Here is an 18187-nt window from a genome sequence, read left to right on the forward strand (position 1 = left end):
GCTGCATCACCAGCAAGGGAACAGGGACCTCAGTCTTAGCTCCAGGAAACTGGGTTTTGCCCATACCCGGAGTGATCTCATGAGTGGATTCTTCCCCCTCACAAGGGGCCCAGCCAGAGGGATACCTTGATGTCAGCGGTAAAACTTGCAGAACCAGCCTGGACTTCCGACCTGCAGAACTGTGACATAATGAATTTATGTTGTTTTAAACAGCCGAGTTTGTGGTGACTTGTTATGATCTGTTATGGCAGCAATAGGGAACTCATGCAGTTATTTATTTATCTGATAGTGAGCCTAAAGAAGCAGAATCCACACTGAGCAAGGTGCACATGGGGCTCGATCTCAGGACCCTGAGATCATGACCTGAGCCGAGGCAGACACTTTGCAGACTGAGCACCCCCTCCACCCCGACCAGTGACCCACACAGTGTTTAGATACAGGAAGCAGGGAATGGCTCTTTGGGACCCTGCCTCCGTTTTTTCCGAAGTGAATAAATTCCCAGGAGCCTCCAGACACAGGCTTGATTCACCTCATTACTTCCTTCGAGTTGTTGCTTGAGGCCAGGTGAGTCTCCCAGGGTTGTCTTCCGTCTGGCATGTCTGTCCAGCATGCTGACCCCTTGCCCTGAGCCCTCATATCAGCAGCACTTTCTAACGTCATACGAGATTCGGTTATTTAATCACATGTCCTGTGCATTGTCTGTTCCCTCTGCCTCTGCCTATCCTTGCATAAAAGGTGATCTGTTTCCTTTACTGGTGTGCTCTAAGCATTTAAAACAGTACCTGGCACATAGTAGGGCCAGGTAAATCTTTGCTGAGTGAACTGGGCGCGGGAGGGGGGCAGTGATAGGGAGGCAGTATGGGTTGGGAGGGCAGTCCGTCGAGGCCACGCCTGGAAGACACAGCCTTGAGCCTTGAGCAGGAGGCTGGCAGGTGACGGTGTGGGGGCAGGAGGGCCCTGGGTTTATTTTCACCTGTCAGAAACAAAGCGAGAGTTGTACCGCAGGGAGGAGCCCAGGAAGTTCCTCTTTCTTGTCGGGGCAGGAGAACACAGACCCTGCCCTGGGGAGGGTGGGGAGGGGAATTTGGAAGAGAAAACTCCCCTCCTGTGTGAAGGGGCAGATTTGGGAAGTCCACTCCAGGGGTGGCTCTCTCCTCTTGGGGGGAGCGGAGGTCAGGGAGAAGGGAGAACCTTGGGATGGGAGCGGGACTGAGCAGAGGAATCAGGAGGGAAGCCCAGCTGAGGCGTGGGTGCACGGTCAGAAGACCCAGAAATCCCGGGAAGGGCAGGATGGATAGATGCCTGGATGCAAGGTGCGCCCGGCACAGGGAGCCACGGACTGTGGGAGTGTGGTGGGCTGATGTGGCCACAGGCGTTGATCCATCTGGGTGTTCAGAGGAAATGAGGCTGGGGTTAGCCAGAAGCCACATTAGGACCTTGGAAGGCAGGACAGATGGAGGTTAAGAGCCAGGCAGACCAGAATCTATGGCCCGATAGGCCCTGTGAACACAGGCAAGTCATCTCCCTTCCCTGAGCTTTGGTGTTCTTAACTACAAGACGGAGATGATCCCCTCTAACCTACTTGACTTTTCATTTGTCTTTTTTAAATAAAGATTTTATTTATGAGAGAGAGAGAGAGCGCGCGCGCACGCATATGGGGGGGAGGGGCAGAGGCAGAGAGAGAAGCAGGCTCCCTGCTCAGCAGGCTGGGTCCCTGGACCTGGGATTGTGACCTGGGCAGAAGGCAGACGCTTAACCTCCTGAGTCACCCAGGCGCCTGACTTCATTTTTCTGTAGCTTGTATCACTTCTTGATATTCCACATAACTTACCTGTTTATCATGCTCATTGTTTATTGTCTCTCTCCGCCCTGGAACTGGGTTTTCTGTCCATTTCATCCGGAGCACCTAGAGCAGACACAGGAGGTGCTCGGGACATGTGTGTTGAGTGACTGAGTGAGCGCACACTTGCTCCCCAGAGCTGCTCTCACCACAGTCACAACACCTAGTGGAGAGTTGCATGTACTGCACCGAATGTACTGAATGCTTACTCTGTGCTGGGCACCTTCCCAGCATCAAATCAGCTCGTTCTCACCGACGTCTTGTTTGTCCAGGTCTGGAGATGGGACCAGGAGGCTCACGGGCTTTCACATTCCCACCCAATCTCAGCTGGGGCGTGAACTCCGCCACCGCCTCCCAGTCACAGCCACAGACCCTCGGAAGAGCCAAAGCCATTCTCACCCCGTGTTAGAGTGGAGGAAAGCAGTCACAAGGGGGCGGAGTGACATGCCCAGGGCCACGCGACTGGCAGGTGGAGGGACCAGCACCTGCATCCCTGCGGTTCAGCTCCAGAGCCAGTTTGCTCGGCCGCCTGCATCCCTGGAGTGGACACTTGGATACTGCCTGTGGCATGAAGGAGACCCAGGCGGGCAGCAAGCTGGGGCAGCTGGGGGACCGACGTCTCCTCCTCCTGATGCCAAGGTGCCTCTCTTGCCCTCGGTAATCATTTTCGAGTCTTCTCAGCTTCACCTGGAACCACCCCCCTCTCACTTCCTCTATTCTGGCGCCTGAACTTCCCTCTAGACCTCAGACTCTGCAGTCTCCTGCATGCTGCCCCCTCTGCCCACCAGGCTCTCGTCTGACCCTCTCCTGCATCTTCCAGGTCTCTGGCTCAATGTCCTCTCCTCCAGGAAGTCCTCCCTGACCTCCAGCTGGGCCAGGTGCCTCCTCTGGGCTCCCCCAGCTCAGCCCTGTGCCTGCTGGCTTGGCACTGACTGGGGACAGTTCTGTGAGCTCGTGCTGGCAGGGCTAGGGATGTCTTGGTCACTACTGTGTCCCCAACACTACTCAGCACAGGGATCAGCACAGAAGAGGAGCCCAGGGAATATCTGTTAATGAGTGACAGAGTGAATGGATACATGGGTTGATGGTTGTTAATAGTTGTTCTCTAACTGGTTGATTCCATTCGATCTTCTTGGTCTAGGTGCTCCTAGACCAAGACCAAGACCAAAGACCAACAGCTTAGCTTGTCTTGCCCATAGAGAATTTAAAAAAAAAAAAAAAAAGAAGCAACTCTCCTATATTGAATCTTTATTGAGTCCACGGGTCTCAGCTCAGATGTCTGCTCCTCCAGGAAGCCCTCCGTTCCCCCTCTCCCCAGGTGGGGTCAGGCAACCCCTGGGGTTCTGCCAACCCAGCTCGCTCTGCACTTCTTGCTTTTTCTTCATGACCAGTATCATTTCAGCTCACTTAATATTTCCAGGCTGCTCATGGTGACCTTGGTACCAAGCCTGATTGTATTACGCTGTCAACAGGAGCTGCCGTTATTAGTTTGTTATCATTACTATTGGTTATCATTACCTCGGTCCCTGGTCTCCTTAACTCTGATGTTCTCCAGTTGTCCCTCCCTGGCACCCCCTCTCCCTCGATTGCTCCCCTCGATGGGGACGGGGGCTGAGGAGGAGGGTGACATTGTTCTCAAGGGGACTCAGGGCCAAAAGTCAGGGATTTCTTTCTCCTTTTCCACTTTGGTGGAAACCCAGAATTTCTGGGGTTCTTGTTCTCTGTGTGCACAGAGGAAGGAAAGAGAGCCCTGGGGGTGTCGGGGGGTGGGTCCAAAGTTCCTCCCTGCGGGGCCACCACCCATGTCTGTCCCGAGAGCCACTGTCATCACAGTGAGGTTGCCACAGGGCACAGGGGAAGCAGAGGATGCTGGAGGCGTGCAGGTGGATTGAAGACAGCGCCTGCCTGTGCAAGCCGGAGCACACGGGGCAGGTGCCGGGACCCATGGGGCTTGCTGACTTATGGGGCCACCAGTGGGCGGGAATCCTGCTTTCCATATATCCTCCCTTCAGAGGGCCCTGGGAACGGTGTGTGTGTGTGCGTGCACGCACGCTTGCACGTGCACAAAAGAGACACAGAGAACTAGAAACACACACACACACACAGAGAAATATAGATAAATACAAAAGAGATTGGCAAAGGTAGAGAGAGACCAGAGATAATGACATACAGACAGGAAGATATGGAGTCAGAACCACAGAACCAGAGACCTAAAGAGAACTAGGGGACAGAGAGGCAGAATGTGAATATGACAGGAGAAACTGTAGCAGAGGGAAGAACAGGGAGGGACATATAGGAGAGAGGGAGACAGAGGACAGACAGAGACAGCAAGACCAGTGTACAAACACACAGAGAAATAGATTCAGGGGAGTTTTAGAGACAGACCCAGAGCGAGAGGTAGGGAAAGAGCTGGAACATGGCCCTCAGACAGGAGAAGACGGGCAGAGGGAGGATATGCAGGCCCCAAGTGGGCAGGTCACACCTCAGTCAGGACGGGAGTGGATGTGACACTGATGCTTAGACTCTTGGAGGCAAAAGGAAGAAACTAGACTATTTTGATAAGGGATAGGTAAAGCATGTTGGAGGCAAAGAAATGATTTTGCAGTGTGTGGTGTGCAAAACTCAGCCCTGCTTTGCTGTGTGGCCCTGAGATGGGCCCTTCCCCCGACTGACCTGGCAGGCTCCGGGGGCTCCGGAGTCCCCTGAGGGGCTGGGAGTTCGGTTCCTCCTGTGCACAGAAGGCAGGACCCTGTGGGGATAAGCCTGGGGGGAAGAGGCCAGCTGTCTGCAGAGGAAGGTGTGTTGCAGATGGGTGATGAGACCCACTGTTCATGCTTTCACTGATAATATTTCTTTTATCCTCACAATAGTACGAAATGGAAACTATTAGTACTCCATTTTACAGATGGGGAAACTGAGACTTACAGAGGGGACATGACTTGCCAAAAAAAAAAAAAAAAAAAAAAAGACAAAGCTGGGATTCACAGGCAGGCAGTCAGGCTTTGAGCCTGTGGACTTAACCTCTAGCAATATTACAGGCAGAAAATACAAAAATGGAAATGATTGTAATAATAGTGACTGAGCACTTACTCTGAACTGTGTTAAGCACATCCATCTGATAGCTCATCAAACCTCCCAACACCTGATGAACTAAGTTCTCCCCATTTTGCTCTTGAAGAAATTGGGGCTCACAAAGAGAGCCTCTTGCCCATGATCGTAGACCCAGTAGTTTTTCCATATATCCTAAGGTCCCATGCCCTTAACCACTGACTGAGCAGGGAATAGGGCAGGCCTCGGGCCAGCGTGGGGTCCAGGGAGGGCTGGAGAGAGAAACCTGGCTCAATGAATTGGGCTGAGGGGAGGAGCACAGTGACCCTGGGCGGCCCCATTACAGCGCGCTGGTGATGATTACCACAACACACAACCCTGGGCTGCAGGTGACGTTATGTCCATTCTGCAGCTGGACAAATTGAGACTCAAGAAGATTAAAAACACGCCACAAGTCACACGGTCAGTCAGTAGTGGCTAGGAGTCAGGCCTCTCGGGGTGAAGTGCCATGTCCATGACCTAGACCTTCCTCTAGGAAGACCATAACCGGACACTCCCAAGACACCTTTTCTGAATGTCTCTTCTCTCTTCCCCACCAGCCTCGCTTTTGACCATGTGGAGTCTGCCAGCTGCAGCCCAGTTCACCACCGGTGCCGACCCACTGGCCATCACCCAAGGTGAGAAGGACGTTGTTCCATCTACGTCCTGGACGCCCTGGGCGCCCCAGACTCAATGGCAGATTCAGAGACGTGGGCAGAGAAAACAAGGCTATCATTCTGATCCCTGTCTTCATACCTAAAGCACCCATCAGGATTCTGTGCCCCAAATCCCAACAGGACAAATCTGATTGGCCCAGCCAGGGTCTGACAACAACCGGTCAGATCTATCGTACTCAGGGCAGGGGGGAGGGGTGGACTGTGCCTGGCATGGTTGTGCTGGGGAAGGGCGGCTTAGAAGTGGGCAGTGGGATCGGGCCGGCATCCCAGTTACAAGCGTGGTTCTCCTTACAGCTGGTGTTAATGGACCCACTGTCGTATCCCAGATCCTTCTGCTTTATTCCTACAGCCCCCTTTAATGAGGCTCAGAGAGGGGAAGTAAGTCGCCCGTGATCGCACTTAAAATGAGCAGTAGATCTAGCATCTGAGTCTAGGCCTTGACCTCGTTTGTCTTTTGGCAATTCCAGTCCAGTCTCTCTGGGTCCCTCTGTGGCTACGTTTTGTCTGGTCCTCCTCCGTCTGGGTCTATGCCTCTGCCTCCTCTCCCTTTCTCAGAGAGGGAGAACAGAGAGAAGAGGTGACCCTCTACTGAGACACCAAGGATGCCAACGTTACCATCCGCTGGTTATCCAGCAATCTCCCCCTCATGTTCCATGAGCGCATGGGGCTGTCCACAGACTGCAAGACCCTCACCATCCTGCCCATGCAGTGGGAGGACTACGCGCCTTACAGATACCAAGCTCAGGGTTTCCACCAGGCCCAGAGCAGTGATCCTGTCCTCCTGACTGTGCACTGTGAGTCCCTTTCCATTCTCCCCAGCCCTCAAGGACACCCCCTATCTCAGTGATTTCATTCAGTCTCACAGCTCCAGATACCATCAAATGTGGACTTGTCTACCCTTGAACTCCAGACATGTTGCTAACTGATGTATCTGCTTGGAGTCTACTGTGAACATCCAGGTTAAGAGATCTAAAACTTAGTTCCTTACCCTTCAGATGTTTGCTACAAAATCTTGTCTGGGTAGGGGCAAGGAAAGAGCATTTGCTGGCACGCTTTAGATGTGTCCTACAATCCCGCTTCACCCAGGGATCAGGCCGACGTTTCATTTCCATTAGACTCCGGCACCTCCTTTGTAACTGACCCAGAGCTTGGGTGGAGAGAAGAGAAATAGTAGTATTTATTGATTCCTGAGGTCTAAGAGAGCCATTGCTGATGAGATCACTCCTGCTACGGTCGTTCTTGTCCTCCCGGATGGTCCTGACCCATTCGAGATCAAGGTGGATTCTGGTGTATCCAGCAGGGGGGGGGGTTGAGGTGACAGAGGGCTCCACTGGGACCTTCTCTGTGGAAACACCCTCTCACCCACCTCCTGACTATTCCTGGTTTTTCCACAATAATTCCACCCCATCTTCTTCCAAGAGAACGGCCACCATCCAGGCTGTGTCCATGGAACACAAAGGCATATACAGGTGCCTGGTGTCCAACAGTGCCACCCACCTGCTCTGCATGGCTGCTCTTCCAAGTCCGAGTCCTTGTGAGTCTCTTTTTCCTGTTCCTCTCCTTTGCTCCTCTGGGAAGCAGAGCTACCCCAATATCCCAGAGGTTGGGGAGGACTCAGAAGAGTGGGGATTTCCTGCGTGGCTGGTGGCAGAAGGGGGCTCTGACCACGGGAAAGGACCTGGCTCCAGGCTTGGCCCATCTTCCACAAGACCCTGTTGGCTGTCTGTGGGTTGTGTCCATTCTTCGATTCTCTGAAAGTCACTGCAGGGGCTGATTCTCTATGTATAACAAACACGCAGTATTCACACATCTCAGCACACAAATAATGACCACATATGCACAGCACACTCACATACATGCACAACACACACAAGACACATGTAATTCACACACAGTGAGTACACACAACACTACCAATTGACAACATACATGCAAAGCACACACAACATGCACGCAACAGGGGCGCCTGGGTGGCTCAGCGGGTTAAGTCACTGCCTTCAGCTCAGGTGATGATCCCAGGGTCCTAGGATCGAGTCCCACATCGGGCTCCCTGCTCAGCGGGGAGCCTGCTTCTCCCCCAACTCCCCACCCCCGCTTCTGCCTGCCTCTCTGCCTACTTGTGATCTCTGTCAAATAAATAAATAAAATCTTTAAAAACAAACAAACAAACAAAACCCAACATGCACGCAACAGATGCATATAACACACAGTACATATCACAGCATAGACCTGCGTCATGTGCTCACAGGGTTCACACCAGCCCCCAACATGTACAAGCAATACACTCACACATACACACAACCCATCTGCTACACACAGGATATACTTACATAAAACACAGACATCCATACCTCACACAGAACATGTACACAACCAACAATACTGCAAACACACAACACACTCTCATGTCAATCATGTATACACACAATATAGAACATACAACACACACATTACAGTCACTCACCGTCTTCACATACAACGCAGGAAATACACTACATATTGTACATTCAGTGCCCTCAGCACATGTACACAACTGACACACATTACACATACTATACATACATATACATACATACATAGTTTATACATACTACGCACACAACGTAGTCATACACAAAGCATACAGAACATCATACAATTCACATGCGTTAACATACACAATACCACATACAACATACACTCCCGGGCAGAAAATATATACACACACAACACACTCACAGAGTGAATATGTACAATACCTCATAGTCACAGAACATACATACACAACACACACATACAACAGACACAAACTTACACACACGACATGTCCACATACCACACACCATACCCACAAAACCCATAACATTCTCACATAGTCACACAGTACACACTCGTACCTCCCGTATAATATAGTCATAGGCAAAGAACACACACCCCCCACCCACAACACATACACACACATCCCTGGAAAGCCCTATGGCATGTGCCTGGTGTTGGGTGGGCAGAAAGAAAGGGCTACTTAAGATGGCGAAAGTCCCCGCCACAAAACCTGAGCTTGGACAGGAGAACAAAGACCCAAGCAGGAATCTGAGACCCCCTGCCCCGGGGCTCCAGTGGACCAATGGGACCCCGACTAGCAGGCAAAATATCCAAATAAGGGAAACTTGCCAAAAGACCCCTGAACTCCCCTCGAGGCTGCTTAAAAGCCCCCTTCTCCCGACTTCCACCACTCTGCTTTCCAGAGTCGAGGAGCCTCGCCCGAGGGGGCCCACCTCCTCCCGGAGCAACTTTCCTGGCTCCCCTTCTCCTGAGCCCTGAAACTTCGCCGGAGAGCATTTTCAATAAATCTTGCCTCGCACCTACTTTGCCCCGTGTTGTGTTTATCTCGCCGGAAAAACTTTACACCTGGAAGGGTCCCTGACCCCCACCCTATGTCTCTCTGTGTTTCCAGAAATGCTGCCCAAGCCTCACATTGTGTCCTCAAGCCTGTCTCCCGTGGAAAATGCCAGCTCCGTGACGCTGACCTGCCAGACCTCCCGCAAGGTGACTGCAGTCCTGTGGTTCCTGAGGGGCCAGGCCCTCGGCCGAGCGAGCACCTGATGCTGTGCCGGCAACCAGAGCCTGGTCATCCACGGCCTCCAGCGAGACGACACGGGCCCCTATGGGTGCGAGGTCTGGAGCCGGGGCAGCCAGGAGCGAAGGGAGCCCCTCACGCTCACCATCGGCTGCGAGTCACGCAGGCTGGACCTCGTCCTCCTCGCTCCCTCCCTCCCTCCCTTCAGTTGTTCCTTCTAACCATTCCTTCCACAGTTATTGAATCCCTGCTCTGTGCCAGCCGTGTCTGGGCACAGGCGGGGCATCTTTCTTTGTGGGGCTTACATTCTAGTTGGAAGACACGCCCTGAACAGCTAAGCGAGGGAGAGGCAGGTGAGCAGAACCACGAGGCAGCAAGAGGGCCAGGGGAAGCTGGGAGGGGCGGGTGTTGCCGTCTTAGTCAGGTGGGGCAGTCAGGGGAGGCCTCCCTGAGGAGGTGGTACTCACGCAGGACAGCAGGACGCTGTGGGCAGCTAAGGGAAGACAGTGCCGGGGGAGGGAGCAGCATGCGAGGTGGGCAGTGTGCAGTGGGCACAGGAACCCAAGGAGGCCAAGGCAACCGGACAGAATTAGGGGGAGGACAGAACAGGAGAGGGGGCAGATCCTGCAGGGCCCCGTGAACCATGGCGAGGGCCTGGAAGCAACAAGAGGCTCTGAGTGGAGGGAGGAGAGGTTCAGACTTAGGTTTTCACAGGGTATCCTGGGCCCTTGTCTATGGGGTGGAAGCAGTGGAGAGGGAGGAGGTTGAGAAGGTGTTGTGTTTGTTTGGGTCCTTGGAGAGACAGACCCCAAGGTCGGATTAAAGTGGTGACCCATGCAAGGAATGCTCCCTGCAGAAATGTAGGGAGGGGGCCTTGTCCCGCCCTGAGCAAGCAGGGGAGGGGGAGGGAGAGAAGGTTGGATGGAAGTGTGGAGACCACCATGCAGTCTGAGGAACACCATCAAGGCTGTCTGGGAGCCCCGAATCTCCCAGGAAGGGGCCTGCCTCATTTTCCCTAACACCTTCAGGTACAGGTCAGGTGCAGCCCATGAGAGGGCCGGCAGTGGATTTCAGGGCCTGGGCACTTGGTTATTGAAACTCGGGCTGTCAGAAGTCTGCAAGGCGCCTTCTCAGGGTGGCCACAGTTGTCCGTCAGGGGAATGAGAAGGGGTCGGACCACGGGACCATGGATGCATTTTGAATCTAGAACTCAGGATTTGCTGCTATTGACACCAGTGGAAAGAGAAAGGCACTGACTGCAAGGATTTTTTTTTTTTAATATTTTATTTATTTATTTGACAGACAGAGATCACAAGTAGGCAGAGAGGCAAGCAGAGAGAGAAGAGGAAGCAGGCTCCCTGCTGAGCAGAGAGCCCGATGTGGGGCTCGATCCCAGGACCCTGGCATCATGACCTGAGCCGAAAGCAGAGGCTTTAACCCACTGAGCCACCCAGGCGCCCCCGACTGCAAGGATTTTTGCCTGAGCTCTTCAAACGGTGTAGTGGCCATGAGCTGAAGCGGAGAAGAGGCACCTGCAGGGAGAGAAAGTAGGGTCCGCATGTATACGTGTTACATGTATATATACTCCGCATGGATACGTGTTAGGTACCGGGGCACGTGGAGGGGGGGCTTCCATACACTGCTGCTCTCTTCTCCCCTTCCCACTTCGGTCATGAAGCCCAAAACTGCTCTTCTGTTCTCCCTCTCTGCTGAGCAAATGTGGGGTGCTTGCCGAGTAACAGCTGTGACTGTTGGAGCTCCCAGCCTACCTGGGGTGGGGAGGTCGATAATCAGGCCAAGAAAAGTAGTGTCAAGAGGACTGCCATGGGACGGCAGGATTTGGGGAACCCAAGGAGGCCCCACCGGTCTGGGGCATGTGGGAAGGCTCACTGTGAGAGGTGGTGTCCACCATGAGATCCAGAGGACGAGTAAGTCGCTATGTGGAGCAGACTCCTGGAAGAGCATTCCAGAGAAGGAAGAGAATGTGTGAAGGCTCTTACTTAAGAGGAAACATGATAAAGATGGAACATCCGAGAAGGATCTTATTTCTGAATTGAGAGAGGAGAGGTGTGGAGAGGGGAGAAGTAGGGCCAGAGGGGTCTGGATTGTGAATGAGCTGGTCAGCCATGGCCTTGGCCTTGAAGGCACTGGGGAGCCATGGAGGGTTCTAAGCAGGGAAGGGATAGTGTCAAGTTTGTACTTAGGGAGCCCTCTGGCTGTTGTGTGGAGGATTTGACACCAGGATGGGAAGACCCTGAGGGATCCTGGTGGCCATGGGGTTCAGATGGGGAGAATGTCCAAGGAAACGAGGAGGGATGAAGACAGGATTTCCTCCTCTTCCGGAGTGTCCCAACTAGAAACTCCTCGCATCCTTCTCTGCAGTAGTTCACGTTGACTTAAGTAAGACAAAGACTCAACTCTTAGTTTGCATGAGAAACTCAACGACCATTTCATTTGTTTCCTTCACGTGCATGGGAGGAGGGCCAAGTGCCAATGATCTCCTTCCGGCTTCAGGAAGGAACTCCGCAGGAATCTCTACTTCGGAGAATAGAAGGATGGAGATTTTAATATTGCAACAGGGCCATTTGCTCATCAGTAAGAAAGTCCACCAGAATGATAAAGTTTTTGCAAGTGTGGGGCTATGCTCTTGGGACACAACAATCTGGGAAGCCTGGATGCGCTGCGAGGCTCCTTGGTGAGCGCTCGCTTTTGCAAGAGCTGGGGGTTTGTTTTTTATTTGGATGTTTTGCGCTGGGTTTCTCCCTTCCATGTGGTGGACTACAGGCTGCCTGCTTGGCAGCTAAGGAGGGAAAGGGAACATCTTGCTGAGACTCCTTTCAATGGCAGTTAGAAGAGACTTCGTTCTCCAGGCTACAGCCTAGAATTCTGTTAGAATCGAGAAGTGGGGGCAAGGGGAGGGGTCTAGCTTCCAGCGCGGAAGCAGAGTGGGCAGAACAGGAAAACTCCCCGGCAGGGGATATTTGGCTTTGCACACAGATGGCCCAGATCGAGTGGACATCACCAGCAGGGCACTGTCTGGGGCGGTCAGCACTATCCAGGCAGAGCTCAACTCCAGCCTGACCCTGCAGCGTCAGGCAGAGTCCCAGCCGGGCGCTAAGTTTCACTGGACCCTTGAGCACACCACCGCTGTGTAAGTGGGGAAGCAGCTAATCATCGAGGCCCTAACCTGGGAATACGAGGGCATCTACAACTGCACAGCCTCCAACCCGGTGACACACCTGGCCCGCTCTGCCTCCATCCTGGTCAGAGTGGCAGGTGAGTGCGTCCATGCCCCCCTCCCCACCACGCCATCTTCTAGTGTAACAACAGTGTAACATGGGCCAGGTTCCCAGTCTGGAGCTGCCAAAGCCCAGCCTCTAATGCTCGGGACCCAGAACCTCTCCTTCCCGGCTGTGGGCCCTGGAAAACCCTCCAGGCTGCTCCGAGCCTCAGTTTTCCTACCTGGAAATGGGGGTTGTGATGCGTTATCTTCCAGAGTTGTTTAGAAGGACAATGAGTCAGGGAGATAGCCAATGAATGAAGGAGTGAACTGGTAGGAATTATATTAATTATAGGAATTATATAGATTTTATTTTTTTTTTAAAATTTATTTATTTGACAGAGAGAGAGATCACAAGTAGGCAGAAAGGCAGGCAGAGAGAGAGGGAGAAGCAGGCTCCCCACTGAGCACAGAGCCCAATGCGGGGCTCGATCCCAGGACCCTGAGATCATGACCTGAGCCGAAGGCAGAGGCTCAACTCACTGAGCCCTCCCCCCCATGCCCCTAATTATAGGAATTGTATTAATAACAGCTGGGTGTGATTAGCAGCGAGTACCTGTATTTTTATCTTGAGTTCTTGAGAGGGCAACACAGTGTCAGAGTTTTGTATCCCAGCTCTAATGCTTATTGGCTGTGTGACCTTGGGCATGCTGCTTAACCTCTCTGAACCTCTGATTCCTTGTGGGTAAAATAAACATAACAACTGTGCTTATATCAGAGGGTCATTCAATATTAACCAACATTGGTAAGGTTTTTATGGCACTTCCTGGCATATTGCGTTTGTTAAACAAATAAAATTATTCTTTATTGAGCCTAAACCACATGCCTGAAACAAGCCTTTCCATACACAGTATCAGCAAGCCCTTCGTGGGTGCCCCCTGCCAGCCAGTTCTGAGGTAGGCCTGTGGGCACCTCCACTGTGTAGGAGAGCCTGAGACCCATCCTAGGGTTTGAAACCAGGCTGGCCACCTCAGGAGTCAGGTTCTCAGTTGTCACCGAGAGGAGGACCCTATGCACCATCCCCAAACTACCTTACTGAATCTTCAAAACAACCCTCTGGTCTTGTGAAGACCCTTTGATGAATGGAGAAACTGAGGCTCAGAGGAGGAAGCAGTGAGTATGGTTGATGGTCACGGGACTGTTGCAGGATTTGAACAAGGTCACGTAGGAAGGGCTCTTGGAGCCTAGAGCCTGGTGGAGGACAGCATCTCTCACCATCGTCAGACCATGTCGCGGCCTCTTACTGAGTACTGACTGTGTCCGGCGCGGCGCTCTTATTCCCACGTGGGAGCTCCCTTAATCCCCTCGAAGCCTAGAGGGTTATGAATGGCTATGCTTGTTTGACACAGAAAGAAAGGCTCAGAGAGTGAAACTAAGAACCGCCGAGGCCCCCTGGAGACCCCCTCCTGCCCCGCCAAAGCAGAGAGCCCCTTCCTCTCCCCCACCCCCCCCATCCTCACGGCTGCCTTCCTAATCCCTGTGGCTGGACTTCACCCCTTGGGGAAGGCTTTTGGGCAGAAGCTGGAAGGGCAAACACAGGCCCACGTTAATGATTACAGCTGCCATTTATTAATCAATCACCCGTGGTGTGTCCGGCATCCAGTCACCACCTCATTTCCCCTTCGCATCATTACTGGGCCTCATCACTTTGCAGATAAGGAAATGGGACTCAGAAGGGGATGTCACTTGCCCGTGGTCCCAGGGCCCCAGAGAGTCAAAGGTGACTCAGGTATGAAAAAGGAGGGGGAGTGTGCCTGGGTGGCTCAGTGGGTTAAGCCACTGCCTTTGGCTTGGGTCATGATCCCAGAGTCCTGGGATCAGGTCCCGCATCAGGCTCTTTGCTCAGCAGGGAGCCTGCTTCTGTCTCTCTCTCTCTCTCTCTCTCTCTCTGCCTGCCTCTCTGCCTACTTGTGATCTCTGTCTGTCAAATAAATAAATAAAATCTTTAAAAGAAAAAAGAAAAAGGAGGGGGAAAGGGGGGGAGCCAGCTTTCTGGTTTTCAAAACCCTTTCCTCTGAAAGCTGTATTTGACCCATTATCCCAAGCAGTATTGTCATCCCACCAACATTTACTGATCACTTTTCATGGTCTAAATATTGTCTTATCTGGGGCATGTTGAACATTCCATATTTTGAACATGAATACTCTTCTGTTGAGTCTTTTTTACCAAACACTGACACTATTATCCCTGTTCTGCAGAGGAGACAGCTGAGGCACAGAGAGGTTAAGCAGCTTGGTCAAGGTCACACAGCGGAGATGTGAATAGGACATTTGACTCCAGAAATGATGCTATTAATACCACAAAATGCTGCCTCCCAGTGACTGGAAAACACCTGTTTATCAAGTGACAGTGGAGACAAAGCCACAGCTTGGGAATGAGGACAAGGGCAGGCAAGAGGGTGTGTCAGACCAGGGTCCTGATTCTTTCTCCTTGCCCAGGTCCCAGGTCTTCCCTGTCTGCAAGAGTCATTGCTGGCATTCCCCTTGCGATCCTGACTCTCATTTCCCTATCCACAGGGCTGGGCTATTTCCTCTGCAACAGAAACGCCAGATGGTAATGCTGGGAATGAACGGGTTAGGGAATGTGGCCTGCGGCCCAAAGTGTTGCTGACCATGGTGCTGAGCTGTGTCTGTAGCAACTGGGGAACTCAGGGGGGTTGGGACATTGCCCAAGGATGGATGTGGGATACGGGTAGGGCCTGTGAAGATGGCAAGGACTGGAGGCAAAAGAATGGGGGATTTGGGGCTTCAGGTTCTCAAGCAAAAAAGCGGAGGACCCCATCGAGAAGGGAGCAACACCCACCTCTGCAGAGGGGCCCTGTGCAGTGTACTGTTCTAGTAAGTGACTTCATCATTGATGCTCAGGGCAGCAGCGGGGTCTGGGGAAGGGGCTGGTACCAGGAGTCTGGGCCTCTGCTCCCAGCTTTGCCACTAGTGATCATGGATGAGATTGGAGCCAAGAACCCTGAGGAGGTCTCCCCTGTTCCAACAGCCACAGCAAAAAAATAGGATATTCTCTCCTTTTCACTTTCAGAAAACTTTCCCAGTTGATTGCTGTAGGCAGAGAGAACCAGTCACAACATTCATCCCTGCTGAACCTAGAGTCAGCCTTATAACCCACCTCAGCACGGTGCTTCACGCACCCTCTACTGATGCATGGGAGCTGACTAAAAGCAAAATGAAACATCTTTGACATCTCTGGGCTGGGATTCCGGAAGGAAGCCCTCCCCCCTGAAATGGAAGAGACTGTCCAATCCAGCTCAGTTTCACAGAAAGGAGATCCACGCCCGGGAAGAAGAAAGGATAAACCCATGCTCCAGAGGCCCACTAGGGCTAGGTCTTAGATTTCCATCCTCGGCCACCTCCTCAAAGAGCCTTATCTAACCCAGAATTAGATTTCCTGGTCAAGTTCACTGGAGCTGTGCTGGGGAGCCCTGGGGAGGACGGAAGGAAGGTTTCTGCCACTACCTTTCTGGGGATAGGAGTGACGTGGAGAAACAACCCCTTCCTTCACATCTCTTCCCATCTCCAGACCCAGGTTGGCATTCCCTTTCTCTAGACTGGCCGAGGCCCATGTATGCCAACTTAACTGAACCTGAACGACAGGTTGGAGTCAAAAAGGTAAGCAGTGCTCCAGAGGGACCCTCCCTGCTCCCCTGACCATCTGGTCCTTCCCCAGGCCAGGAGGGCTGTTCCAGTCCCACCTCTTGGGTTGGGGAGTGAGGTGTATTCTCCTGATACCTAGGGCTGGCTTAAGTCTTTATGCATCTCCTCCCCTGCCTTCTCTGGGGATCCCAAGGTCTTCCCTGGCTTCCCATCTCTTCTTGTCTTCTTGCCCTTCACTATGACAATGCCTAGCCTGAACTCCTCTGAGAATCAGGAGGGATGTACCTGCCTCTGAGGCCAAAGCTGTTCCTGAGAATTTCTGGGACTGGTCCCCATCCCAAACCCTTGACCTCTTCACTACTTTCTTTTCCCCCAGGTACTACCCCCAGAACCCCCAGAGCAGTTTTATGAGGTAACATGGGATCTGCTGAGTGTGATTTTAAAAAGCTGCTGCGGAAATACGATTGAGAATGTTGTGTTTGACAAGTCTGAGAAACCACCCTGTAGACTCTTCATTGTGCATTGCAAGGCCAGGGATGGAGAGAAAGTGGCCCGAGGCCTCGGACGCAGCGGGGCCAGATTCTAGGTCTCTGGCTCCTACTGGGTTCCTTTTCCCTCCAGGGCTCTGAATTGGATTGCAGACAAGGTGGCACTAGCTAGCAGGCACTGGGGTGTGAAGCAGTTTGGGAGTAGAGGTTGTAAAGGGAGCCAGGTGAAAAGACAGAGTTCTAGATCTAGATCAGGGGAAGGGCCCTGGGTCCTAAACTTACATCCACTTCTGATTCTTTGTAAGGACTTGGTGAAAACTATTCCTCTCTGGGGTCGCTGAAGAATGCAGGCTGGCACTTTCTAGCCACTGTGATTTTAAGGCAGTCTGTCCTCGTGGTTCCTAACTGACCTCTCCATTCCCCTGCAGAAGGATCTACCATCAGACCCCCCAGGAACTATTCCCACAGCCCCAGAAAACCCCTGCCCAAAGTTGCTGTGGATCCATCGGTCCCCACTCTCCCAAAAGGAAATATAGAGTCAAAGTATGAGGTGATTTTATGCCACCCTGTATCTTCAGACAGATGGGACAGCGGTCACCATCCTGCCTCTTCCTCCCTGCTGAAAAGTCTGTAGGATAAACTCTCTTCAAGAGAGTTTTCCCTTCGTTATTTTTCGGTTCCATCCCATTCATTCTATCCTACCACGTTCTGCTTCATTTCATTCTGTTTCTTTCCAGTCCACTTGATTTTACTCCGTTCCGTGTTTCTATCACATTTATTTCCACCCCACCTATTAGAAGGTGGAGGAGGGGCAGGAGTGTGTCCCCTAAATTGAGAAGGCACGCAGACCGGAAGACACAGCAGCTGCCTCCGTACTGTTTACGTAGAGTTTCCTTCAGAGTAACTTCCCGACGGGATCAGAGGGATGGGCAGGCGGCAGAGCAGTAATTCTCCACGGAGTCCAGATCTCAGTCCGCAGATTCCATAGAGTGAAGTCACAGGGTTTAATGCCTAATAGACCTCCTGCCGCCACCTGTGCGCCAGAAGGGGTGCAGGTGGGGAAGAAACTAGGTCATTTCTACCAGCTATCCAAACAGCTTTGGGGAAGACCAGAACACACCCTCCCTGTTCGGTCTCCGTCTTCTGCGCGTCGCACCCGCCGTTTCCCGTTCCCATCCACTCTTTCCTCTTCCGGCCCTTCTCCGCTCCCCTCCAGGGACCGTCAGTCCATGCTCCGGTCCTTCTGTCCTGTCCTGCTCCCTTCCAGCAGCCCAGGCTGCTTTCTGTCCCCTTTAGCTTCTCGTTTTCAGGCCGCCTCCTTCCCTTCCATCTCCTTGCAGGAGCTGCACTCGACTCCGTCTCCTCATGCCTGATCCCGCAGCACTCCAGCTTTGTTCCCAGACGGCCATTCTGAATTCCCAGTTGCCCTTTGTCGTATTAATTTTTTGTCACTTGCCTTTCCGCTCTTTCCCTCTCCTTAGACGCCTTCTCTTGCTCCTCTTTCCCATTCGGTTCTAATCCGATGTTCCGTGTCATTCCTCTCCTTTCCACGCCCGCTTATTTCACTCCATTCTTTTCCTTTTCATTCCTTTCCACTATGATTTTTCCATGTATTATTTTTTAAAATATTTTATTTATTTGAGAGAGAGAGAAAAA

General features: G+C 52.5%; 1 protein-coding gene across 1 annotated transcript; it reads left to right on the plus strand.

Moving 5' to 3' along the window:
* The first annotated feature begins 3784 nt into the window (after window positions 1-3784).
* On the plus strand, window positions 3785-17904 carry CEACAM20 (CEA cell adhesion molecule 20). Its single transcript, XM_059151248.1, is given in 10 exon segments — window positions 3785-3833; window positions 5485-5565; window positions 6162-6398; window positions 6808-6902; window positions 6904-7155; window positions 9049-9310; window positions 12155-12433; window positions 14877-14991; window positions 16420-16455; window positions 17748-17904. Coding segments are annotated over 10 exon segments (1563 nt in total).
* Window positions 17905-18187: the final 283 nt, after the last annotated feature.

This window comes from Mustela lutreola, chromosome 16, assembly GCF_030435805.1.
Source record: "Mustela lutreola isolate mMusLut2 chromosome 16, mMusLut2.pri, whole genome shotgun sequence".
NCBI lineage: Eukaryota > Metazoa > Chordata > Mammalia > Carnivora > Mustelidae > Mustela > Mustela lutreola.